The 27,777-nt window shown below is 47.6% G+C and overlaps 1 protein-coding gene across 1 annotated transcript in view; it reads right to left on the bottom strand.

The window, feature by feature from the left end:
- LOC146194329 (uncharacterized) overlaps window positions 1-27,777 on the bottom strand; it is a 327,933-nt gene that overhangs the window by 62,135 nt on the left and 238,021 nt on the right. The window contains exons 30-32 of the mRNA XM_084597350.1: window positions 24,882-24,968; window positions 16,631-16,690; window positions 10,746-10,840 (exon numbers count right to left, since the gene is read on the bottom strand). Of these exons, the coding sequence (XP_084453476.1) occupies window positions 10,746-10,840; window positions 16,631-16,690; window positions 24,882-24,968 (242 nt within the window). The remainder of the gene's footprint in view (window positions 1-10,745; window positions 10,841-16,630; window positions 16,691-24,881; window positions 24,969-27,777) is intronic.

A 27,777-nucleotide genomic window follows, 5' to 3' on the forward strand; every position in this document is an offset into this window, starting at 1 on the left:
CTTCATCTGATTAATTGTGCATATCTTCCAGAACGGCACCAGTCTTCCAGTCCTTAAATTCAACTTGTCAACTCAAGTTCTGCCCGAGGGAATTTCACTAGCTTCACTGTTCCCGCTGACCGATTGCGCCGTTTCAGCTCTGATTACAGATTATCCAACTGCCGCCCCAGCAGCCCCTCCCCCGTCCTCCACATCGCGCTCGGATCCTGTTAACAGCAAGATTGCAGCTGATCTTTCTGACTTCGGCACCAGCCCATTTGGTCATACTACAGTTGTCACCCACCGCATGGACACCGGTGACACCCGTTCTATTCATAGGCTGCCCTATCGTGTTTCGCTTGCCGAGCGACGCGCCATTCAAATGGAGGAATAAAATATATTGGCGAACGACATAATCAAGCCTTCCAGCAGCTTTTGGGCATACCCTGTCGTGTTGGTCAAGAAGAAAGATAACACTTGGAGATTCTGCGTTAACTACCATCATTTGAATGAGATAACCAAAAAAAGGTGTCTATCCTTTTCCTCGTATCTATGACGCGCTTGATAGTCTGCACAGAGCCAGCTACTTCTTTTCGTCACTCGACTTTCGTTCCGGCTATTGTGAGATCTCTGTCGATGAAAAAAGCCGTGAAAAAACAGTGTTCATCATCACTGACGGCCTCTCTCAATTTAAAGTCATGCCTTTGGCCTTTGCAATGCCCCAGCAACATTTGAACGCACGATGGACTCTGCTCCCAGGCTTCAAGTGGATCGCATGTTTGTGTTATCTTGATGACGTAATTGTTTTCTCCTCTACGTTTCACAGCTATCTCCTTCGCCCTTCTGCAATTCTTGCGCTTTTTTGCCGCACCGGACTTCAACTAAGCTCCAAGATGTGCAGGTATGGTCACCGAGAAAAAGTCCTTGGCCACTTGGTTAACGCTGCCTGCGTTCAGCCTGACCCTCACAAGGTTTGCGCCGTCAGAGATTTTCCACTTCGCGTTCATCCCGCGATGTTCGAAGCTTTATTTGCTTAAGTTCCTGTTTCCGACGATTCGTCCCGATCTTCGCACCCCTTGCTTTTCCTCCCCCCCCCCCCCCCAAGAAGGACGTTTCATTCTCTTGGGGGCCTCAACAAATTACAGCTTTTTCAGCGCTCATTACTGCTCTCACTATTCCACCCGTCTTGGCCCATTTTATCCCATCCGTCAATACTGAACTATACACCGAGGCGCGTGGCCATGTCATTGGAGCTATATTCGCTCAGCGACAAGACGGCCGCATAAGGGTGATTGCTTATGCTGGCCACCTCCTATCTATGCCCGAGCAAAATTATTGTATCCCAGATCGAGAGCGCCCGGCGCAATTGTTTGGGATGTTACAAAATTCCGCGCTTATTTGTTTGGCCGCCCTTTTATTCTCATAACAGACCATCATGCCTTGTGTTGGCTTTGCTCTCTCAAAGATCCTACTGGCCGTTCGGGACGCTCGGCGCTACACTTCCAAGAACATAACTTTACGTCGTCTACAACTCCGGCCGGCTTCAACAAGATGCAGACTGCGTGTCCTGTCATCCCGTCGACTCCCCTAGTCCTACTAACTCTTACGATGACGCATACGTCTTGTCTGTTTCGGCCTTTTCTAACATTGCTGACGAACAGCGGTTGAATCGTTTGATACATTCCCTGATCCTCTGTCTTACCTCCGACCGCCCTGATTCATCCCCCTCATTTGTACTCCATGAGAACACCTTATACCGACGTAATATGCGACCGGATGGCGCAGACCTTTTGCTCGTCGTTTCCGAACACCTGTGTTCAACCATCATAGAACAGTTCCACGATGCTCCATCGGCTGGCCACCTGCGTGTCTCTCGCATATACGACAGCCTACGTCGAAGTTGTTACGTGCTGGGGCTCTACCGCTCCGTCCAGCAGTATACATTGCCGCATATGAACTGTGTCAGTGTCAGAAGACACCCGCAATGTTTATTTGAGGTAATTTGCAACCAATCCCCATACCGACTGACCCATTTTCCCGTGTTGGCGTTGGCCTTCTCAATTTCCGCCTCGGGGAACAAATCTATCGCCGTCTCCACCGATTGCGCTACGCAGTACGCTATTACCCTAGCCACCCTGACCAGCTTCCCCCCAGAGCGCTGATTTCTTTCTAGAAAACGCGATACTTCATCATGGCGCCCCTCGTGATCAACTAACAGACCGTGGCCACTGCTTCTTCTCGCGAGTTGTTGACGAACTTTTCCGCTCGTGCTGCATCTGCAGCAAATTTGCCACCGCCTATAATCCCCAGACCAACGGCCTCACAGAACGTCTAAATCGTACACTCACAGACATGCTGTTCATGTATGTGTTTGACGACCAACGGTATTCAAACGTACACCAACGCTTTGTGACATTCATCTACAGCTCGTCTGTCCATTCTACCGCTGGATTCTTTCCATTGTATCTGCTATTTCGCCGACATGCCCTTCGACACCTCACTACCCTCGGCAGACGCCGCCAGTACTTACGTCAGAAACGCCACAGCCCGCGCTCATGATGCACACCGGAGTGCTGTTTCCAGGCTCTCTGCTTCCCTAGAATCCCGAAAATGCCGGTACAACAGTCGCAACCATGACGGGCTGTATACTCCTGTATCTCCATCTTTCTGTGGCTCCTGTGCCATCGAGTGGGTTTGTGCAAAAAACTTTTGCCCTTTTACACAGGCCCTTACCGTGTTTTGCACCCTGTGACCGACGTCACATGCGAAATTGAATCTGTTCATCCGACGTCCTTGTTCACAGCGCCATCCTCTGAAATTGTGCATGTGTCCCGTCTTAAGCCCTATTATTCGCGTTCTATTTCACTAACGCAGAATGCACGAGAACTGTGTTTTTCCCCAGAGGTTAGTGTTACTTAGCGGCATTCGCTGGTCGTGCTGCATAGGATGTTGAAGAACGACAGACTGCCAAAAGAAGACGACGTTGAGGCTGGTGAGATCTGATATGCCCTCAACGCTTGTTGTTTGGACTACTATCGAACTGGGGATCTTCCCCGTAACAACAATTTCATGTTCCGGAAGTGTTGAACAACAACTGCAATAAACTTACGAGACACTTTAGCGACTAAAGTGGTGAAAGGCGAACGCCTGAGTGCTACATTCTACTACGCATTTGTTGGGAATGTGGCGGTGAATGATGCTTAGAGTAAGGAAGGTTACTGTTTCAGATTCCTCCCTTCCTTTACGATATGGTACATGTGTACGCTGAATATTGTGACGGATACTGCACTTTTTCTATCCTGTAAATCAATTTCAAACGCCTGTGATGGCTGCTGTGCTAACGCCTCCTAGACATTTGGGTCTGCTTCTTTTGTGGAGCGGCATTCGAGGAAGCGGCAAATAAAAGGGCACACGGACGCCTGGATCGGACGTCCGTGGGGTCAGCTTCGTATATTCATTGATTGGTTGGTTGCACAACTTTCATTTTCATCGCAAATGGGCGTCCTCTTCCCCTTCCCCGGCGCGCGTTCTGGGGAAGACGGGGAGCCGTGTGCCTGCGGATTAGAGGCTGGCAGGTAGACCTTGGTTTGTTGCGGCCTCTTTCGCCAAACCGGTCTTTAGCTGGATCTCAGGGTCCGCGCTTCCCAGCAGGGTATCCCAGGCTTCTCTAGTTGTTATATTTTGCCCTATCCATGGTGATTGTGGGAACTCTCAAATTATGTCTCCCAGGGTCTCTCTCGTCCCACAGTGTTTGCACTGATCATTGTCCATAAGGTCTGGTAGTGCGTGAAACGCCCAAATCGGGTTCATGAAGGTATTATGTTTGTAGCCGCCTCCACGCGACAGCTTCTCTATTATTTAGTCTAACAGCTTGCGGGGATGCTAGTCTACGTCCCAATTTATAACAGTCGATGATATCCCCATAATTTTGTAGACGCTCGTCGTATGCCCAGTGTTCAGGGGGCTCGATGACTACCCGGAAGTTAAGCTCTCGGGCCAGCTCGTGAGCCGCCTCGTTACCAGGGACGACAGCGTGAGCGGGTGTCTACATTAACTGTACTTTTCTATTCAGCGTTTTTCGGGCGAGGATTTTCGCTGCCTCCGGCGATATCCTCCCCTTTCCAAAATTTTGGATAGCAGTTTTGCTGTCGCTAATCATGAACTTGGCTTCCGTTCCTACGCAAGCTAGCGCTATTGAAACTTCCTCCGCAGTCTCTATGATGCGGCTTCTGATGGCTGCCGCGTATACCGGCGCTCTCGACCATCGACTACCGAGGCTGCCACCGCGCCTGTTCTGTCACTTGCCACATAAAGATAGACTACTTCCTTCACTCCCATGTCCTTGAACCATCGCTCTAGAGCTTCGGCTCGTTTTGCCCTTCTTTCAATATTAAATTCTGGATGCATGTTTCTAGGAAAAGGGGGGGGGGGACACCAAGGCGTTGGTGCTTTCCCTACTAATTGTGACTTTTTGTCGATTCCTCAGTCTGGGTCGAGTCCTAGTTTTGCAAGGATCACCCTGCTCATCTCGGTCGTGCTTAGTCTCTCTAACTGGTAGGCTCGCACTGCCTCCGCCCTTCTGCCCACGTGGTACCCACCCCGAAGCTCGAGCAGTCGTTCGCTCGAGGTACCCATGGCCAGTCCTAGTGCCTTCTAAACGCATCTTCAGATCAGACAGTATAATTTCTGTTTTTCTCTGGTATTTATGTCCAGGTAGGGCGTGGCGTAACATCAGGAAACAGGGAAGGGAGCCAAACGATTGTGATACCAGGTGTTCAATAGCGAAAGAGGCGAGATATCGATAGTGGCCACCTTTGTAAAGCGCAACGTAACGGTGGCAGAACACTATTTGAATTCGAGGGATATCGAAAACATATCTCGAGATATTAACGGGCAGAAAGAAGGACCCCACCTATTTTTAACATTTATAGCTCACCCACGTAAAAGAAAATGAGATTGAGGACCTTTTTGCGCAAAGGCGGCCGGGAATAATCCCTTGGTGATCGTTAGTGACTTAAACGCCAGACATCAAGAATGGGGCTACGCTATACAGGACACTAAAGGTAGGCAGCTATTGGAGGACACGCACGAGCTAGGTCTTACTCTCCATGTGGATCCCGGTCATCCAACGAGAATGGGCAACAGCGTATGCGCGGGAACATCTCCATACCAGACATTTTTAAAAAAACTTACAGGGTTTAGACTGGCAAAATGCGGAGCAAAATTATGGCAGCGACCATTTGATTGTCGTTTCGGTTCTCAAAGAAGACGTCAAGATGCACAGCGCGCCAGCCGGCCGGTACGTAATGAGATCAATTTAGAGAAATCAGGGCAACCACGCAATTAAAACGGATTGGGAACATTGAGGAATGGACGGATGCACTCAAACACCACGTTGGGGAGGCGACAAAGGCGCTGGTAGGAGACAATGTTCCTTGTATAGCGGATAGCCGACTGCTACACATGTGGATGCTAAACAAAGCATGGAATGTAGGCGGAAAAAGCAAAAGTGAAACAAGAATCTTAGAAGACGGATCGCGAGGCATAACAAGGAAATTGAAAGCTACGCGATCAAATTGTGCGAACAAAACTGGTTCAGCAGATGCGACGAAATGGAGGGAGGCATGAAACTCTCCAAGATGTCGGTATGCTCCGGCATCTGCTGAACCCAACAAATTAAAAAAACTCAATCGGGAATAAGATTGGCAAAATTCAGACACGCATTTGAATGAGACGGTGCGGCGTTTAGGAATAAGCAAAAACGTACGTTGTGGACAACCAGCGTTCCCCCCTCCCGAGCTACGATGGGGCGCCCAACGAGGCACTTGACGTCCCATCACGGAGGCAGAGTTGAGGGCGGAAATTGTAAGACTGAAACCTGAATCAGCCCCGGTCCCCGATGGTATCACTAATAAAATGCTAAGGACGCTGACTACATTAGTCTTTTAACGGAATTCATTGGAAAAGATATGAAAACGAGCCGGTTGCCAGATCAATGTAAAACCGCAAACATAGCACTAATACCCAAAACCTTGCAAACCCTCGCAATTGGAAAATTTGAGACCAGTTGCCCCAACCTCATGCGTAGAGAAGTTGCTGGAGCACGTAGTCCAGACGAGATTAACGTGCTTCATGGAGCACGACGACTTGTGGCCGCATGAGATGGTCGGGGTTCGACTACACTTGTGCATGCAGGACGTAATGGTTCGACTAAAACATGATATTGCATGCATGAATCGTCTTGTGACGTCATGACATCGCGCGCCCCTTGTCGAACAAAACTAGCATTTTATTGAATGCATTAAAGTTCACCGTCGTTCTATAATTCGTCTGCATAAAGGAAAGGCGCAGTATCTGTCACTCGCGGAATCTCGCTATCATTCTCACTATTGACAAGGGGAATTATGAAGAGTGTTTCACGTCCCGGGGCGTGGAACAGTGGTAAAGCGATGGGCTGGGGATACACGAGATGGAGCTTCGATTCCCCGGTTGGAGACAAGATTTATTTATTTTCTTAGTATCTATTGGATGGCAAAAGCGTGAAACTTTTGCTGACGACAACGATGAGCCTTAGTAAAGGCGTTCGCCCTAATAAATAAAACAGGGTAATTGCCATTGCTGGCAATGAACAAACATTGTCAGTGATCTTGGGTTGTCCGTGGGCTCTTGCGCTTAGACACGGTGACAGAAAACCAATCACAATTTCGAACTAGAGCTGACACATTGTGTAAAGTTGGGCTGGTTGGTGCATGATCACATGTGGCTAAAACAGCGCTAACACGAAAAAAGTGATAGAGAGGGGAGACATGATGCAGTTGTGTCTCCGTCCTTTTATCCTTTCTCTCGCGTTAGGGCTGTTTTTAGCCACAAGAGCTCACACGATTGGACACGCAGCGTTTTGGCTAACCACAGAATGGATGAAAGTTGACGCTATTAAAAACATAATGGCAGACCCTGGCAGTGTAACGTGGGAGGGCAAAAACTGTAGCGATGGCCGGGTGGCAGCCAAGCGAAAAATGTTATGTCATCGACCGATGCAAAGAAACTTTCAAAGCGCTACAACGTCAATGTGCTCTTTTCTGCTCGGTGCCAGCTGTCCAGCGAATGCAGTATCTTGTCTACGAAAATATTGGGCAGATGGCACGACTTGTGAACGAGAGAGTGAGGGTGGACAGACTGTGCGTCAGCAATAATGCCGGCGGGCATCTTGGAAAGAATGTGTATGCGATCCTGCCTGTGATCTAAAATGCGAGTTTCAGTGTGAGCCTTTGTAGCGCGAGTCAGTGGGAGCCTTTGTAGCGCGCAAAAGACTAGATGTGGTTCGGTTTATGGGGTTTAACGTCTCAAAGCGACTCGGGCTTTGAGAGACGCTAGAGTGGATGCCTTCGGAAATTTTAACAGCGCTCTTTAACGTGCTCTGACATCGCGAAAGACAAGCGTCAAAGAGAGGTGATCGAAACATCACTTATTCTAGGCGTGGTAAATGGTGCGTTAGTATGCAATCACTTTCCTGAGCAAAGGCAATAAGTGATTTTAATTTTTTATGGCTTTACGTAACAATCCATTTATACTGACACTGACGTTTTTTATTTTAATGACTAGGCTGTTGCCTGACGGTTTTAGCTACTGCTGCTGTTTTTGTCACTTGTTGTTACGGTTTGTTGGTTGTTTATTTTCTCTGACTGCTTTAGCTATGACATAAGTTTTCTTCTGCCCACACCTCCGCTATTTTGTTTTCGCTTTTGGGGTCGTACCCTCCGGCTGAGTGCTTCTATCTCGCCTTCAGTGATAAAGGTAACGGACATTTTGCTGCTGCTGGATGTGATATGCAATGGCAGCAATTGGTAACTGAACACGTCATGGTCTTGTTTTTATAGATTGTGATCGGCATTTGAACAAAAGTTCAGTTGGAAGTTGAGCGCTTGTTCTTTCTTCTATATGTCTTTTCTTAGGCCCTGGTTTCTTTTGCACTGCATCTCTACAAAGCTGATTTGTTCGGGCCGTCACTGTTTAAAATCATGTGCAATGCCTTAAGTATGAAAAGTTTTAATGCGAAAGCAGAGATTCGGAGGCTACTGCTGATAGTTGCCGCCACAATGTGTCGTCGGCGGAATAAATGATGTGCTATGTGGCGCCAATAGGGACTCCACGAAAAACGCTCTTGCATGAGCGCAGAAGAGTAGCCTTCGTATCAGTGCTTGCTTTCTGTAACCCGAAAACACCGCCGCTACCTTAAACAAAGCACTGTCTTGCTTACTTGTGGAGAAGCCACCAGCAACATTATTCAACACAATGTAGCGCTCCCTTTAGCGCAGCACAGTGAGCATTACGAGGTTGTAGATAGGAGGAGGAGCGTGAGATACAACTCGCCGTAAAACGATATTTGTTTGATGACTAACATCTGTATTAACATAGCCTGCTGCACCAACCTAGGCAACTGAAGAGAAAATCTTACGCAACACCGTTTTTACAAGATAATAAAATTTCAGCCAAATTCTTTCAATTTCTTTTCCTGCTTTTTCAAAATGCCGATTATCCAAATACCACCGGGTTTTCGTTCGCTTAGCCGTTCTTAAAACAACGTCATAAAATAGATCGGATACACAAAGGCGAACAACATTGCTTTTGAGACCGGCTGGCTTGGCAGAAGCTGTCTCCATAAAACTTTGGTAATTGGATATTTCCTGCTGTTGATGAGCGCTCTTACGATACGCTGTTATCATCTCCTGGTGTTTTTATAGTGTTATATACGCGTTAACGTGCATGAAAAGCAAGAATAGCAGCGTGCACTGTTTAACGAATTTGTCATCCACACAGCTGATATCATTATCATCGAGGACTTCATAAATAACGCGCAGAATTCTATATTAAAGAGATTTAGCACTCCTGAGAGGTTCTGGAGTAGACGTATACAGGTTTACCGAACACACTCTGCACTCGCGTAGTGGCAAGGGAGGGGCAACGTGTGGCCACTTCGCATGCGTTGAGGCGTCCGGTCAACTGGTATACGTCTACAATAGTACCTCACCGGTATGCTAGAGCATCTGGCTGTTATGGTGACAACGTAGAAAGCAACAGCGCTACAGCTGTTACCGGTTGCATGTTTAGCGTAAAGAGGCAAATGCGTGCTATACTGATGCACAAGCAGGAAGCAGGCGGAATGTGCTCGGGACCGGAAAATTTGCGTGAGCAGCCGAAACATTTCTGCCACTTTCTTTCCCAGTCACGGGCACACAATCGTTTGATGCGTGGTGGTAGCGCCGTCAACTCTTCCATAAGGGAAGGTACGGCAGAAGCACCGGGGCTACGACTCTCACACTCGAATCTCGCACTAGTTTATCGTGTTTTAGTGCGCCATCTACCCTAGATAGTCAGCAAAGCATGCAAAAGGAACCTGAATCGAAAGCTTTCTGTTCGCGTGGCGAAGGTATGGTGCAAATTCACTTGAACTATTGGCAGATGTTTTTTATGTATGGCACATGAAAGTTGTTTAGCGCTCTCGTAGACGAGTGTGTTTGTGCATGCCCCTTTGTCTCCTGTGCCTGCCGCTCTTCCTGCATCCTTATCTACGTTCGCTGTAAGCAATTTTCATTATATGTAACGAATAGGCTTCATGGAAGGAGAGCACACAACAAAGTTTAAGCAGTGGAGGTGCGCAAATAACGGCACGGACGAGAAGATCACAAGGGTCCCGTCCTTCTGCTCTTCCCGCCTGTGTCTTAATTTGCGCTGTTCCATTGCTTAAGCCTGTGCGATCGACTCTCCCAACAATGTGCACTCTTAAAAGATAATGTGCCACTATGTCTCGCATAAAACAGGCTGCCGGCATAACAGAAAACGTAAATACCAAGGTGGCGAGAAACAGCACAGCACACGAAAGGAAATAAAACCACACGCCAAGAACACAGCACAATGACAACGCAGTGCACTACGGTGCAGCGTTGCTTAAAGAGTGCGTTTAGCAGAACCAGAGGTTATGCAGTTCTAGCTCGCCTCGATTTTTCTGGGTTACTCCAGCCAAACCGACGTAATATAAAAACCAGATCAGCGATGATAGCGGCCCAGTTTAACAACTGTTCGATAAACTAAAGGTTGTTACAAGAAGAGTGCACGTAGCACACAGGAAAGGTGTTTTCTTAAACACTGTACCTTACAGCTAATCTAATCTAATGTATATTAAAATAACTATTTAGTGTGGGTTGCGCTTTACTTCTCGTGAGTGTCACTATGCCAATTAATTCCAATCACAGCGCTGAACAGTACCGTCCGCGCTATTATTTTTTCTGTGCAGTGCTTTTCCCTGCGTCGCCGTTCAGTAACTGCCGTGTTGTAATTGTCGCTGCGGTGCACTTTGCCGGCATGCGGTGTGCTGTTTTGTTGTTGTCTATGCTGTTAGCACTGTGTAATTATTCGTTGCATGCTGTTCGCACAAATATGGATTGGTCGTGTGCTGTTATTTCTCTTTGCCCGTAATTTCAGTGAATCTGCAGCGAATCTGCAGCGCATCTTTGATGCCTGTGGTCGAGAATATTGCATTTTCAGTTACTTCTCATAACGATAGTCTCTTGGTTTCACATATGTGCAGAAACGCCGGCTCGGACTGAGATGGAACGCAGAGCTCACGGACACCTTTAAGGCCATTTAAGATCCACGAGCACCAGGGTGAAACCAGTCCGATAAGATTAGTGATGGCTCAAATTTCGTACCCCCCCCCCCTCCACCCCTGAACGAAATGCCGCTGGTAGTCCTCTCGAATGGCCGCTCACCTGCTAACGACGCCCAGATTGAGGTCGAGGCCGTCCACGGCTCTCTCGATGGACACAGCTTCCTTGGTGTAGGATTCCACGGTGCCTGTCATGGCCTGGAAGCACAGAGAAGCAATTCAGAGCCAACAGTGGCGGACACTTCTCTGCAGGAGTTCAGCCACGGTTCACTCTTCCACTCAGCGCCTTATGCAAGTGCAACCAGCAAAGAACCCGCGGTGCTTATTCCCCTCGCTCCCATCTTCACCAGCAAAAATACCCTACCTCAGACCACACCAAAACTAAAGCTGACCTTTTTTGAGGCTTCCACTGCTACTTTGGCCAAAATCATACTTTATCGGAACTAATTTATCGGAACTAAGAACAATGACGTCATGCCACACTTGTAGCGATCACATTGAGATGCCAGGCGGGCAGCCCTAACAGCGGTTACAGGAAACCCGAAACAGTGGCTAGCCAACCAAGTGTTGCAACGAAACCATGGTTACATCACTAACCGCGGTTATCGCAAACCGAGCTTAGCTCGGTTTGCGTCGTCAACGGAGGTTATGCCGGCGTCTATTCATAGAAACTGCTCGTCGGCGCCCGAGTGCGCGAAGGGCAGGAGCGGGTCTGCTTTACATAATATACTCATTCGCTCACGATATCTCGTTTAAAGACCGGCGTCGACAGTGTCTACTGTGTCGCCCGACGTCTTTGATCCAGGTTCGGAGAGTATCCCTAACATGGTTTTCAAGAGGTGTTCCAAATGGTGTGCACGTTGTCTAACCAGTCCCACGAATTTGGAAGGTCGCTTGTATTTTTCCTTTTTCAAAATCAGGCAATAAGTTAATAATTTCCAATTACAGGCCAATTTCTTTGGTATCAACCTGTTGCAATCTTCTAGAGCATATCATAAATAAGCCCATTATTCAGAATTTACAAAGATATTCTTTCAGAGCATCAGCATGGTTTCCGCGCCAGTTTTTCTACTTTTACTCAGTAATTCACGCAGAATATTGCCTCATCACTTAACAATCTTGAGCAGGTCGACACCATTTTCGCTCACTATTCCAAAGCTTCGACAAAGTATGCCAACATAAACTGTTACCAAACTCCGCATTTTTCTCTCTGGCACCTATGGTGGGAAATTACTTCAATGGATCGCAGATTATGTGTACTGATGACTCACTTTGTTAGCAACAATCAAAAGTAGTCATTACCGGTTCATATTTCCTCGGGTGTCCTCAGGGGTCTGTTCTTGGACCGCTTTTATTCATAATATGCATTGAGGATGTCATCCATGTTGTTTCTAGCACATCTGTTAAGCTTCGGTTATACGTTAATGATTGTGTTCTATATTCGACTGCTTAAAGTGGTAATGAACAGGTTTTCATGAACGACGTATTTTACTCTTTCTATAATTGGAGCAGGACATCCACTTCCCGAAAACGGTGAGAATGACCTTTAAGAATAAAAAGCAACTTTTACAATTCAGTTGAGGAAATGCGGAACTCAAATTACAAAATGACCACAAATTACTTTGATGTAATATTCCTCGCTACCAAAAATAGCGCAATTATATTGACACTATGTGAGCGAAATCATTGCAAAAGATACGCTGCTAACAATAAAAGGGGACACTAAAGAATGCAAACTAACCCCATATAGAGCCTTCTCCAGGCCCTTGTTTGAATACGCGTCGGAGTCAGTCGCGTGGTCACCTCATTTTGTGCCTGACAAAGATAAACTTGAGTCGGTGCAGAACAAAAAAGCTATCAGATTCATTTTTAACCGGTATGATCACCAGTTTTCCCCTTCAAAGCACTACAAGACGTTATCAGTGAAATCTCTCGAGTATTGGGGAATCTGTGACTGACTTATCATGACACACAAAATTGCGCACAATTCCGTTTTTTGAACTGCCCCCCATTTCATTCGCTAGTTGTTCCTCACCTGCGACCAGTCGGACCATTCACATTATTGGTCTCGAGATGAATCGCCACCTTGCGACACCCTCTCAGTGTGGATGCGTGTTCGCGTCGGGTGCCAGCACGCAGTGATTTACGTGCACGCGGGCAGCGTTTACAAGCGTGTTTTCATTGGTTCCCAGGTTATGGGGCGCTTTTGATTACTTATCTGCCTCTTGCAAAAAAAATGTGGACAGGTTATCATCCCACGCCCCATGAAAAAAAACAAAAAACTTGTCCACATTGAGTATGCCATACTGGATAAGGACATCGTCAGCCAGTCATCGGCGCTTGAAATTCTTTGACGCATGGCATCTCAAACGAATTGGTGCTGTCTAAGCTCCACGTCAAAGCAAAACAGGCTACTGCCTTCAATACAAGTTAATCAAAACGCTAAGAAATCGTATAATCCCATTTCTGTTTGGAATCCGCAGCTACAGAAGCATGCGAGCGCAGACTGCTGCCTATCAGAATGCACTTTTTGAAAGGCCACTCCGTGTCTTGTGTGCACACGATCGAGCTGCTTGAGTACCTTCCTCTTCTACTTTTTTTGCTGTTAAACCTCCGTCGCGGTGCCATGTGCGTCAGGGGTACGGCGTTCACCTGCTGAGTTCGAGAGCCGGGTGTTCAGTCCCTGCCGTTTCGCAAGGTGCTCCTCTGCTTTGGAATTTGAGTCGTTAAACACCAACCCCAGGTGGTTAGCAACACTGAGGCCAGCTACTAGATAATCCCTCATAGCCGATGTCACTTTGGCTCTTTAAAGGACACTAAAGACACCCAAAGATGCTATGACAATCTAATAAACTACATTTGGTGACACTGTCGCCGCATATCCGGCAGCAAAAAATCGAATAATTGCTGAGATATTGCGATAAGAAGTTGAGGTTTTTTCTTGTTCCCGCCGGTCGAATTCAAACTGTTCCCTCCGACTACGTAGTCGGAGTTGATTGACGCACGCTATGACGTAAGCGGAGACTCCGTGATAGCTAGCGAGCCGGCGCGACCCGCGGTGTCGCATCCCTCAAGGGCCAACATGGCAACAGCGTACTCGCAATGACGGCCGCAGCCGGAATAAATAAAACGACGAAGAGAGTAATTTACCGAGCGATGGGCCCATAAAGGGTGAAAAAAAAAACAGAGCGCTTGTAATGCACTCAACTTTACATGTTTCTCAACCTTTTGCGCTCCTTCTTGCACTGCGTATAAACAAACCGAGCCCTCGGTCATCGCAACGCTTCCCGAAATGTTTACATGCAAATAAGATTTAGTTACCAGCAATATAGTGTCCTCGCTGCTGCGCTTGTCAGTTTCGAAGCTTCGTCGCACTTTTTTCCTTCAAGGTTTGTGCTACAGCTCCGTGTTCAGCGCAAATTACGTCCACACTAGTAGCGCTTACCGAAGAGCCGGTCAGGTTCACCAGTGGAGAAGACAAGGAATATGAGATTGTTATGCCTACCCTGCCCACAGGACGTGTTGTTTTAAACGCGGTTTTTTTTTGCACGGCGACGTGCGTGTTAGACCCTACAGGGTCGAAGGCTTCAGAGACGCCCTGGCCAATGTTGCTGTGCTCCCCGACGTCGTGGTTTTGGGGGCGTACCAGATTAATCATGTGTAGGCTGTGACCTTCAGCAGCCCGGAAGTGGCAAAGGAACTGGCTGCCCTTAAGGAGATCGAGGTCAAGGGACGGCGCTGCATCGTCATTGACCCAGAAGGACAGCAAGTTAAACTGCGTCTGCATTGGATGCTGGACGGCGTTCTCGACGAGGACATCCGCACTGCTTTCGCGGCGTTTGGCGTCGTGACCGAGGTGACTCGAGAACGTCGGCGCGTTATGGACATGAAGGAGAAAAGATCCACTACGAGGACTGTGCTGCTAAAACTGAAGCCAGGTATGAAGGTCGATGACCTACACCATTAGGTTCGAGTGGCTGGCTAGTTGGCCCTCGTGGTGGTGCCCGGGAGGCATATGCAGTACCTGCGTTGCGGTGGAACAGGCCACCTTCGCCGTGACTGTAAAGTGGCCAGGTCTCCAAGTGCAGGCACTATGGACACGCGAATGCGGACTGCGTCCGTGCCTACGCGTCGGCTATCGGGCGTGTAGCGGCGAGCGACTTTGCGGTGCGCATGGACGTCGTCGAGGCGGAAGAAGCTGCTGAAGACGCGGGTAAACCGCCAGAGGCGGCGTTTGAGGCAGCGGGTTCGATCAGCAACATCGCCACCGCTGTCGCACCAGGAAGAAGGACACCATTTAGTGACCCATCAACTTCGCACCCTCACTCTCGCCCGTTGTATGATAAAAACTAGGCGCGTGTGATGTGCCGGCTGCGGTTTCACTTGTGCAAAGCTTGGTTGTGCCCAGCGAGAGCGCTCAGTATAGCGACGGGGCTACTCGCTCTTCTCGGCAACTGCCTGAAGCAGACATGTCACGTTTCTCGCTGTATAATTATAAGTGCTTGTGTTCTGTAATCCGTAACGCATTAGCAGAATTGCGCTTTCCTACGTGTTTGATTGCGCCTGTGCATTAAAGAATGATAACGCACCTGGAAATTTGGAAGGCTTTCATTATTTCCCGCGATATGGAACCCTTCCATATCAGTCAAGACTCAAAATGTATAAGCAAACCATCTGTCACTCTAAATGACAAAGAGATAGCTTTTATTGGTGACCTTTAAGTGTCGCACGTGTCTCTGCCTTTTGGTTTGGGTTTATCGACTTCAGTGTGACGTAGAATATACTGTCTTTCCTTTAAAGGCGCCAAGTTTTGGCATTAAAAACTTAGTTCAGAGTCAGCGCCCGTCCCTTGTCTTTCTCGTACTTGTCTACCGTTGTTCGCGCTGTTTTACAATTATGATTATTCCTAATAAGTGCAAAACAATGCGAATTTATCTGAACACATCTCCTGCTTCCACTGGTGGTTTTAACAATGGCAGATAGGAGGAATTTCCATAGCATAGGTAACATCGTAAATATACCTTGCTGCTTACACAACCAACAGTCTGTCCCAGAAACATACATAAACTTCATTTGCAGCAATGCCACTCGCATGTTTACATATTTAAGGTGTAATTTCTCTATGCAACCTCTTGCTGTACTGTTGCAATGCTGTACTATTGTACTATGTTCTAGTTGTACTGTTGCACTATGTCCTAGTACTACTGTACTATACACTCTATAAATCACTCGTATGCCCGAAATTGAAATATGCATGTTAAGTGTTGGATCCTGGTCTTGAGTATCTCACAAAAAAATTGGAGTAGGTGGAAACCTACAGCGCTCGATTCATACCTCATAAGTACTTGCGTTTGCCCAATATATCAGTCATGAAAGCTACTTTGAACCTTCCACTTTATTCCTTGCGAAGAAACGTCACTCTCTTAACTCTCAGAAAATTTATCACCACAGAAGCACTTGTTCCTAAACCTACGTGCATTTCAATTCGTACACAAAACACTACCAGATTAGGTATCCATTTTTGTCGCACAACACATATTTTTACTCATCGTTTCCTCAGACAAACGACGAATGGAACGACCTGCCTCCTCAATCGCCGCAATTACCGACACTGTTTTGTTCAGATAAACTACTGAAAAACAGTTATTTGCAGTAACCTGTAATTCACCGCCTTATTGATGTCGTTCTTATTTTTTCAAAATTGCAGCACTTGCTGTGTTATATATTTTTCATGTATTTCATTCGCTTCTGCAATGCCCACACGGGCCCTGAAGTATCCAAATATATAACTTGCGGCGCAATCGTCGCCAACTATTCTGGAAATATAATATTTCCCAACAGAAATGGCGAGCTACATCTGATGAATGTCGCTGCTTCGCTAACCTCTGTCAGTGCTACTGCAGCGACACCTGTCCACTACGCTGCGATTCATAGTGATCTAACATACGCGGCAACGGCGACCTCGCATAACCCGATACGAATACATGCCTGCAGGTTCTTCACCAGCGGAGTTGGGTCCATGGCCCATGTTTTGGAATACACGTCGAACTGAAAAAAAAAATAAGAATACAGTTAGTTCAAGGTGGCTTACGCCCAAAAACGTAAAATGGACAAACATATTGATGGAAACAAAATGCAATAAATAGCATCTCCTTGCAGTCTCAATTCCTATCAAATTTATACTCTATTCTAAATCTTATTAATTCCAGTGAATACAGTTCTAGTCTAATTCTGATTGCTTTGTACTCGTAACCCAAGCAGTGTTTGCGTATGATTGCCGATCATTAGAGAACAATAAAAAGAAAAAAGAAAGCTTTTGGCGTGATGGCGTTAAGAGGCCCTTCATGATCCCAACAGCGCCATTCCCCATACTCCGAGGTGCATATATTCTTAATGACCTTGGAGGGTTGCGCGTCGCCGAGCAGAATATGGCGCCCCAGACTTGCAAGTGCCAGTTGTGACAGGATGCCGTCTTGGATTGGATCTCCCTGAGCTACCCATTGGTTGTCACTCAATCCAGAAACGGGGCATAAGCTATTGAGGCTCTCATACTCGAGATAATCAACACAGCCCATTTAACACACTGTTCAATGTGCTGTGCCATAGGATCCAATAATGCTGCTCATTAATCTATACATTTTTTTTTTCAGAACGTTTTTAGCTGAAGCTTTATCCCATGCAATCCAAAAGAGCGTTGAAATATCCAGACAAGTGCAGCCCCTATATATTCATTCCAGCCACTATATATACCTTCCAGCAATTTCACGTAGACGAGCCGTACGTGAAATTGCTGGAAGATATATATAGTGGCTGCACAGCAACCATAGTTCTGCATAAAGAAAGTAAGAAAATTCCCATAAAGAAAGGTGTTAGGCAAGGAGACACAATCTCCCCAGTACTATTCACAGCTTGTTTAGAGGAAGTATTCAGAGACTTGGAATGGGAGCAGTTAGGGATAAGGGTAGATGGAGAATACCTCAGTAATCTGCGATTTGCTGATGACATTGCCTTGCTAAGCAACTCGGGGGATGAACTGCAAATAATGATTGATGACCTAGACAGCAAAAGTAGAAAGGTAGGCTTGAAAATCAATATGCAGAAGACTAAGGTAATGTTCAACAGCCTCGGGAAGGAACAGCAGTTTACATTAGGTAGCGAAATACTGTAAGTAGTAGGCGAATATGTCTACTTAGGACAGGTAGTAACTGCAGATCCGGACCACGAAAAGGAAATAACAAGAAGAATACGATTGGGATGGAGCGCATTTGGCAAGCACTCGCAGATTATGACTAGCAGCATACCGGTATCGCTCAAGAGGAAAGTATACAACAGTTGCATCTTTCCTGTACTCACCTATGGGGCTGAAACGTGGAGGCTAACCAAGAGAGTTCTACTTAAGTTGAGGACAAGTGCAAAGTAGTGCAGAGCCGCAAATGGAACGTCATATGTGGAAGGGCCCCTTGGCGATACCGCGTTCTTGCCCCTTGCAAGACGGCGGACGCCGGCTTCACTTTTTATGCACCGCATCCACTCCAGAAGTTGTATATAACCTCCTTGGGGTTGCCGCAGCGATCTCAAACGTTTTTGAAGCGAAAGGTTCACTACGCCAGGTTCTTAAGCAGTCAGCATGGAAACAAATTTGACCTTGAAAAACTGAAAGTAAAAAAAAAAAATCCTGTGCGGTGTCAGTATACGTTAAAGGTCCCCCGATGGTTGAAATTAGTCCGGGGTTCTTCACAACCCAGCACCCCTTTCTCTCTGTCACAGAATGGGCGGCATCCATTAATTTGCCCATGTTGCATTTATACACACGCGGAATTGTTGTTCCGTAAACCCCATATGTTCACGGGACCTGTGTATGTGACCACCAGTCGAGCGCGCAAGAACGCGTACGTGCACGTTGCCTCGGAACAGTGTAGCTTTCCCTGTGTTAGCTACAACTCTTTCCATGCTCGAGCAGTTGTTGTTGTTGTTGTTGAAAACTTTTATTGTCCAACAAAGAAGGACCACACCGCCTGGGCCGCTCTGTCTCACCCCCCTGTAAGGGGGAGGGGACTTAGCAGCCCAGCCGCACGGGATGGTCGCATTAGATGCTGGCCGGTTTGGTTTCGCCGGCGGCCTCTGCTGCCAGTTGGACGGCGGTGAGTTGGAGCTCAGGGTCCGAGCTTCGCAATAAGGTTTCCCAGGCTTCCCTACTGCTAATGTTTTGCGCCCTGCCTGGGGTGTAAGCGCACTCCCAAATTATATGGTCGAGGGTTCCTCTCGCCCCACCATTTTTACATTTATCGTCCTCGCAGTCCGATCAGATATGTTTATTTAGTACTGGGTTTGGGTATACTCCAGTCTGCAGGCGTCTCCACGCCATTGCCTGACCTCTATTTAACGCCGTGTTTGGTGGGGGGAAACGCCTCCGGCATTGCCTGTAGTGTTCTGTAATGTCTTGATACGAGATTAATCGCCCTTCTCTATTATGTTCTGCCTGAGCCGAGCCATCCTGTGCAGCTCGGAGGTAGAGATCTCGAGCTGCACTGTGGGCCGTCTCGTTACCGCTGACAGATTCGTGCGCCGGGGTCCAGATGATGTTGATCGTCCTATCAATCACTCGTTGTGTTAAAATTTTGGTGGTGAGGGGGTTTACCCTCCCCCTACTGAAATTTTGGATTGCAGTTTTACTGTCGCTAACAATATATCTAGCTTTGGTGCCAACGCAAGCGATCGCTATCGCAGCTTCCTCCGCTATCTCGGTTTCTTTCCCTAGTATGATAGCCACCGTGATGAGGGTGCCTCCCCCATCTACCGCCGCTATAGTCATGTATCGACTGTGTCTGTTTCCTGCCGCATCTACGTAGGCAACTTCATTTGGGGGTTTGCTCCGATATATTGTTTCTATCGCTTCCGCCCTTTTCTGTCGCCTTTCCCTATTAAACTCAGGGTGCATGTTTTTGGGTAGGGGAGGGATTCTTAGGTGCGCCCTGATTTTCCTGTTAATGTCAACCCTTTCCTTTTGCCCCCTGTCTGTGGCTATTCCAAGGTTACTTAGCGTAGCTCTTCCCACTCGCGTCGTGCTGAGTCTTTCAAGTTGCGAGGTTTTAACCGTTTCCGTGATTTCTGAAATCGTATTGTGCAGTCCTAGGGCCAGTAGCTGCTCCGTCGATGTACATGTGGGGAGGCCAGGGCCTTTTTAACGCATTTTCTGATGAGCGCGTCTATCTTTCTCCTCTCATCTGCCTTTAGGTTCAGATATGGCGTGGTGTAGCCCACTCTGCTAATGACGAAGGCTTGTACCAATCTCAGGAGGTTTTTTTCCTTGAGGCCGCCTCCGTTACGTGAGACCCTCCTGATGAGGTTTAATGTCTGGGTCGCGTGGTTTTCTAACTTTTTAATGGTGATCGTGTTCCTTCCGTGTGTTTGTAAGTGGAGTCCCAATATTCGTATTGTCTCTACTTTTGGTATCTCCCTTCCTTCCACGTACACCTGTGGGTCAGAGGGAGGTTTGTTCCTGAGTGTCTTGTCATTATACACGAAGATTTCTGATTTTTCAGGCGCACATTTAACACATTTAAGTCCTCTGTCCGCCGCGTACTTAGAGATGACATCTGCTGCCGCCTGCAGCGTTTCATTGATCTCTGCGTCGCTCCCTCTGTTGATCCAGAGATTGATGTCGTCCGCGTACAGGCTGTAATTTAAGTTGTAATTCCCAATTTTTCGCAATTCCTTCGGGAGCCCTCTCAAGGCCATGTTGAAAAGGGTGGGTGACAGTACCGATCCCTGAGGTGTCCCCCTGTTACCTAGCCTGATCACCCCAGATTGTATTTCCTGGAAAGTTATAACCGCCGTGCGGTCCGTTAAGAAATTTCTGACATAGCGATAAGTTTTTAGCCCTATTCCTGCCTGCTGGAGCCCTTCCAAGATGGCTTCGTGCTTGACGTTGTCGAAGCCCCTTTTTAGGTCCAGTCCCATAATGACTTTCGCATCTTTGGTTCTGTACGTGCTGCCTGTGTCGTACGTTCCCCACTCAAAGTCACCCCTACTACGTCCAAAGTATAGAGCTTCCTTTGTATATCCGTATATTCTTTTTTCCTTGGCAATGTGACCCCCAGAAGAAACGATGTTGGGGGCCTACGTGACTGTTGTTTTTTGTGCGTTATGTTTTTGAAACTTAAGATGGCTGCCATGCAGTGGTAAAGTGTGGTGTGTCTACGTGTGCCTTCCTCTGTTAGTGAACTACTTTGTGCGCTCTATGTGTGTCTTTTGTTTCGGACTCCGACCCTGCGCACAAGGCGTCGTCGACAAGGGTTTAAAAAGGAGCCGCCTAGGCCCCAAAGTCAGTCCGCCCAGTTCGCTCCCGAAGAAGGAAACCCGAGCTGCCGCGTGCTCCCGGGGGGTACCCAAGCGCCGCCGCCGGCACCGCATCCTCAGACCGCAAGCTGCACCGGAAGGACTGTCGCCTTCGAGTGCCTCCCGTCTGCGTCGTCTCAGTGATGGACTGCCGCCGCGCTTCCAGGTCAATTGTATGTTCGAAACTGCTCTGAACTTTCTTTCCCTTGCTGTTATTGAATTGTTAATTCCATCCCGGAAAGGCATGACCCAGTATACGTAATTCGAAGTATTTAATTAGATTGTTTCTTCACTCATGTCGTTCCCTTTTAGAATGTGAATTGCTGCCCTCTAAATGTTTTGTGTATTCCTCGTTCTGAGCCTATAAACGTCTTTTTATTGTTGTTTCAAGTGAACGCGTCTTCGTCTCATTCTCCACGTTTGCTTACCGGCTACCCCGGGCATCGAAACCAACCCCCCCCCCCCCTTTTGTCCTGTCTCGGTGATAACCTTCGGTGATTACCGAACGCGTGACACTCTCTTTTCGCTTTAGTTCCCACTTTACTCCCTTCCCTTGCGACACCGTTCAGGTGTCTACGGAACAAGTGTGACACACTGCCTTTCCTTTTCTGTGAACCAATTATTATTACTATAACCGCGCCGTAAGGGAAGGAAGGAAGGTGACAGTGAAAGCGGGAGGAGAGAAAGGGGTGACGTAGTTGACGACTCCGGATTAATTTCGGCTACTTGGGATCTTTACGTGCACACTGACATCGCGGAAACTGGGGTTGGTAGGTCATTGCCGCTTGCGGCGGTGGCTAGCCTGTCACCGTATTTGTATCTGTTGTAGGCCGTCATTGCACCCGTGACCGCTTTGGTGGTGGACGACGGCTGCGGCGACGTGCGTCGTTCACTCCCTCTTCTTTTTCTTCTCTAATTTTTTCTTCTGTTCGCACGATGACGATGATAAGCTCTTTATTTACTCCCAAAATAGGGGAACCAGCCGGAAGACTGGTTGCACTGCTTAGAGAAGGTCAGCAGGGATCACTTGGGACTCTGCGGCCTCCAATGCGCGAAAAATGAGCTGGCGCTGTTGGGTGACCTTGGTAGTACGCAGGAGGGACTCCCACGCATCCACTGTAGCTGAATTCTCTGCGTTGTGTCGTGTACACGTCCACTTCATGTGAATGACTATGGCCGGTTGTGAGCAGTGTTTGCACGTAGGTGCAATACGATTTGGGAAAAGTTTGCTATGTAGCCATGGGTTTAGAAAGGTTCCTGTTTGTATTCTGCGCCAATGAACGGCCTCACAGCGGGATAGTTCCCCGTGTGCAGGGGGTATAGACACTGTTCGAGCCGATAATGCTGGAGGATGTCCGTGTACGTAACAAGGCGTAAATGAGTGCCTTGGGGAGTGTCAGAGGAAGTGGCATGCTGAGGAGGGTGCTCCGCCCGTTAGCTGAGTTCTCGAGATAGAGCATACGCCTGTGCGTTCCCGCTGAGCGCCTCATGGGCTGGGGCCCTAATGAGAACACGAGGTGTAGACGGTATGGGAAGCGATCGGGGTATAGTGTGCGCCTGTCGGTTTATACGACCTGCATCTACGATACGAATTGCTTGTTGATAATCGCTAACGACTACTTTGGTGGAGGGGTCGGTCAGAGCTAGCGCGATGGCAACCTCTTCCGCGGTGGTAACAGTTGCGGCGTTGAGGACGCTGCAGGCGTTATACCAGTTTCGGTGCGGTGTCGAAGCAGAGCAACCATAGCGGGGCGAAGGAGGTGGTAGGAGGCATCTGTGTATGTAACGTCGGGGCGATCGGCAAAACGTTTCTGGAGTTGCCGGCTCAGTCGGCTCTGCGTTCTGTATGATACTCTGGATACATACGTTTGGGAAGCGGAGGTATACGAAGAATGAGTCTCTGCTCAGGCGTGAGGTCCATATACGTAGACGTCGCCCGCATAGAGGTGATTCCTACCTGGCTCAATACTGCGCCGCCCTCATGTGTCAGCAAGAGGCGCTCATATTCTCATTCAGAGTCGCTTGAATCAGCTCGTCGGCTGTGTTGGAGATGCCGAGGGTCATCAGTTTGGTGCGAGTGGACAAGGGTAGACCCAATGCTGTCTTGTATGCCTTGCGTAGTGATGCCTTCAGTCGCTCCCGATCTGTTAGCTGAGGCGAAGGAGGCAATGCGTGTACAAACGAAGGCTTGTACGGGGCGCAAAAGGTTGGATTCGCGCATGCCCTTATGCTTGATGGTGACTCTCTTGAGCAAGCGGCTAATCTGGAGAACAGATTGGTCTATTCGATGAAGAGCAGTGGCGTTTCCACCATTAACTTGTAGATGAAGGCCCAGGATGCGGATTCGGTCGGTACGGGGTATGAGGGTGTCCTGTACTTGCAGGCTGCGGAGGTGGCTGAGCTACACAGCCAGTAGCATGCCCGTGCATTTTCTTTTCCTTCTTCTTACAGTTGCAACAGACTGACACCGCACAGCGCAAGGACGCCTCTTTGTTTTGCCTGCATCGAAACGCAGCCGAGTACTTCGGTACTTTCGGTTTTGGGGAAAGGAAGCAATCGTGAACACCCACACTTCATTAGTTCAAAGTTACTTGAAGGTCATATTTAGGGCCATGCGACGGCCGGATCTATCAAGCATAGTGAATTTATCTTTAATTGTGAATTATTTTATAAGAAAGGAGAGGCGCAGAATATGTCAAGGGTAGAACAAGAGAAAGAAGATGGCTGCACGATATGAAAGAGCACTGAACAAGGTTAGAGGGGGGAGGCTCAGTTCGCAAGTTGAGCCAACGTTTGGAGAAGTGGACTTGCCCAGACGAAGACAAGTCCACTTCTCCAAACGTTGGCTCGACTTACAAACTGAGGCTCCCCCTCTACTCATGTTCAGTATCTTTCAAGGTCACTTGAAGGTTAAACCGAGAAAGTATTTAATCCATGCTTGGCAATGAGCTTAGTCATGCACATGAAGCTTTCGCTTCGCTCCAGGGTTAATCAAAGTTAAACCAGCAGCTAATTGTTTTGTTCTTTTGTTGCCATTATTGTTTTGAATGGCATATGCTGTAGGAAAGAGGGAGGAAATAGTTGTCTGGAACAGAATTCCGTGGAAAGAAGAAATATGTGTTCGTCGCATCTGGAGAGAAAGAGTTTTGTTTACTAGCTTAGTTTTTGCAATGGATGAAAACTACAAATTTAAGAGTAATTTATAACTCAGCAGAAGTAATTGTAACGTAATTATATTACTTTTGGGAGCAGTATTAGAGATGTATTTTAAATACATTTCCGTTGTTTTTATCAAAGTCATTAGTAATGTAATTTATTTACTTTTCAAAGTAAGTTTGCCATGCAAGGATACTATATAGCAGTTGCATTTTAACGGTGCTCGCCTATGAGGCTGAAACATGAAGGCTAACGAAATGCGTTCTACTTATATGGGAATCGCTGAGTATTATGTGTTTCTACCTTGGCAACTATCCTGCATTAAAAAATTCACCCACGCAATTCCGTTCACCAATTATAGTTTACTCTCTCTCTCTCTCTATTTATATGGAGGACAACACTGACACCTATAGAACAAAAAATTGTCAATATAACGTTAAGAGATAGGACGAAGGGAGTGTGGGTCAGGTAGTGTAAAGAGGATAACAGTTGATCCCTAGGGTAACAAACTGAATTCCGAGGGAAGGTAAGCTCAGCAGGGGTCCGGTTGATTGAAGACATATGCAAAAGGTATTTGCTCCTCTGTGATTACACTCACAGGCTGATGATGATGATTATGAGTAGATATTATTCTCACGGATGATAAAAACGAGTGAATACAAAATTAGCCAACCACTTCCGAGAAGGCCCGATAGCACAGGGGCTCCCTTTCCCTTCCGGTCGTATGTGCATCTGTCGAACTCACCTCGTTGATACAGCGATGGCCATGGCGGTCGAGGAACTGCCTGAACGCTGGTCCAGTGACGCTGTTCAGAAGCCAGAGCAGGGCGGCCTGCGTTCGAAAGGGCAGCATTGCATGACGCCGCTTCTCTAAAAAGAACACGAATATACCTCGCTTTTATAATTTACTGTCCCGGGTAGAATAAATACTTGTAGAAAGTTACAAATCGGGTAAAGATACTTAAAACTCCTTACGTGCGAGAATGTGAAACTATCGACACGACCACGAATGTGACAGGAGCCTCTCCACACTGAACACTACAGCGCTGTCGTAACCGCCATTTCCGGGCTTATCCAAACCGGACTTGAGCGGTAGCTGTCGTGTCATCGAAATGATCGATACCCCTTCTTAGAAAGCACACGTTTCGTGAAACATAATATATGTCTACCCAGCGCTGCGGCCAGAGGGGGCGCCCCGCAGCGGGCGAAAGCAGCACCACGGCCTGCAGAGAATTTGGAGAAGCGGCGATGCGTCTGCTTTCGTCATTGGACTTCCATCTCGCGCAACTCGCATGTCGGACACCCAAGACGCTCTGCAGCGCCACATTTCTCCCTCTCTACAAGTGCCCGCTCTCTTCGACTGCTGCCTACAAACAGCTGGCTATTTGTACTGTGAAACTCGTAGCGCTGCTGATGGCTTCTGAAGCTCTTCCTTTAAAAATATATTTCTTGCACAAAACGTTTTAAAAGGCTGCGAAAGAGCGAGAACTGCTACAGTGTGATTGTGCCAAAAGCGCAACGCTGAATACAGAGAGCAGTTTTAATGAACCCAATTCGAAATAAATTAATAATTAATTTGAAACAACATCTAAAGAGATGCCCGCAAACAGAATGGTTTATTCTGAATTGACTGCAGTATGCACCAGGGCGAGCAGGAAGTACACCAAATGTTTCAGGGTGGAAAAGCCCACCACTGAATTGTCAATATTGTAAAAACGACGATGTGCGTAAGCGGCAGCGCGCGATGATTGAACGCGAGCTGTTATCGGCTCTGGAAGAACTGCCGTTCTGTACTGACACCGTCCAATTACTGAAGTCATCCAGTTGCAAGTCCTTGGAACGCCAATAATCCCTCATTTAAAAGTTGTCTAGGGCAAAGAATATCCCGCCCTGGAAATAGGCTGTGGCACACACATGTCCAGAAATCTGACGGACGCCTCCCTTTCGGCACCGCCGCCGCCTGTGCCGGTTATCTTGGCTGGGGTGGGTACGTTTTTGGTCTTGCAAACCGGCATTCACGAGGGAATATTTCAACTACACCAGAAAGAGGCAGTCAAGAACCTGAAAACACTGACAGATTAGATTGCGTATTTACTGCGCCAACGCTAATAAAAGCAGGACAGTCTCAAAATTCAATCAGCCAAAGGACCAGACAGAAGTTTGTAAAGGCATGCGTTGTTAATGCATCATACCCGCACCCTCAATGGTACGATAAATAGAGCCAGCGTGGATTCCGAGAAAGCAGTTGACTCAATCAAAACCTCCCTATTCATGCTGGCGCAACTGAACCACGGTGCACACAAGCCACATGTGAACGTACAGGAAAATACCTATAGCGACTTCGGAGCAACCACAGTCCTCCATAAAGGAAATAATAAAAGTCCAATTACACCAAGTGTTAAGGCCCGGAGCACGGCCTCTCTAGAGCTGTTAAGCGTTGACGCTACGCGTCTTGTTTTTCTTTTTTCGTCCTTTTCTAACATGCGCAATTCTGCCTGAATTCACAAGAAAGATTGCTTTCGCACCGCCAACGAAAGAAGGTTGCGGACGAGCGTAACATGTTTATCCTGTGCATGAAGACATGCCAACGCAGCGACAATCGAAAGGTATCGACTTTATAGGCCTGGGGAGGTACGATACTTGCAAGGAGGAGCTTATGGGATGTGCCTGAGGTGACCTCACTAAATGACCCCAGAAGTCATGTACAGAGAGCGATGGAAATGCATTTTATGGCTCTGAGCAAGACAGAAAAGACAGCAACAGCAAAGATGCACTGCCTCCTTCGAAAAACTGAGTAGTGAAATTTCTTAAAATAATATGCGAGAGCAAGACGCCGCAAGTGATTCCAGCTGACACGCCTCCCGCTGTAGACCCTACGAAAGAGGCCGAGATGTAAAACGGAGAGCTTATTTCCGGCGTTAAACAAATCCAAGAAATGTATCCCACAATGCAGCGAGCCCTTGCGCAGCGTGCACGGTCGCTGAGGAAAGGAACCCTCATCAAAAACACTGGAAACATTGAGGCCACTTTTCACAAGCACAGAAAGAAAGAAAGGCTAGTGCGCAGAAAAAGAACACGGGGGAAACCAGGAGTGCTGTGTCAGAGTGGGCGAGTTGTGTCTGAGTGTTGACGTCAAAGCTGGGCACCTTTGTGAACTTCCAGCGTCAAACTCATAAATTTATGCAGATGAACAAGATCAATACAGATTACGCTTGCGACGAACTGAGACGAAGCCACAACAAGACGTGCTTTGAAGAAATGGAGTTTTTGTTTCGAAAGTTGATCATGAAGTTTTATCAGGGAGCAGAGCTCAAACAAGGAGATAGCATCCAAGTACTGCGCCCTCTTCCTGTTGCGCCAGCGTGTACCTTGGCGCCATCGATTCCTACACGGAAGCCACCAAGATAAAGACAGAGCATGCTGTAGCCCATAAAGTGAGCCTGGAACAAGAGCTCAAAAAAGAACTGGATGAGAGCATCAGTGCTTTGTGCATCAAAACTGCACCCTTCCAAAAAATGCAGAGTAGCTGAGTGAACCCTTTTTCTTAAAGAATCGGTAAAGTAACCTGGAAGCAGAGCAAGTGGTGTCATAGTCGATAACAGAAAGGGTGGTGCTCTGGTTTCCGCCCCAAAAAACCGAGA

The sequence above is a fragment of the Amblyomma maculatum genome, chromosome 3 (assembly GCF_055883805.1).
Source record: "Amblyomma maculatum isolate TAMU_Amacu chromosome 3, ASM5588380v1, whole genome shotgun sequence".
Classification (NCBI taxonomy): domain Eukaryota; kingdom Metazoa; phylum Arthropoda; class Arachnida; order Ixodida; family Ixodidae; genus Amblyomma; species Amblyomma maculatum.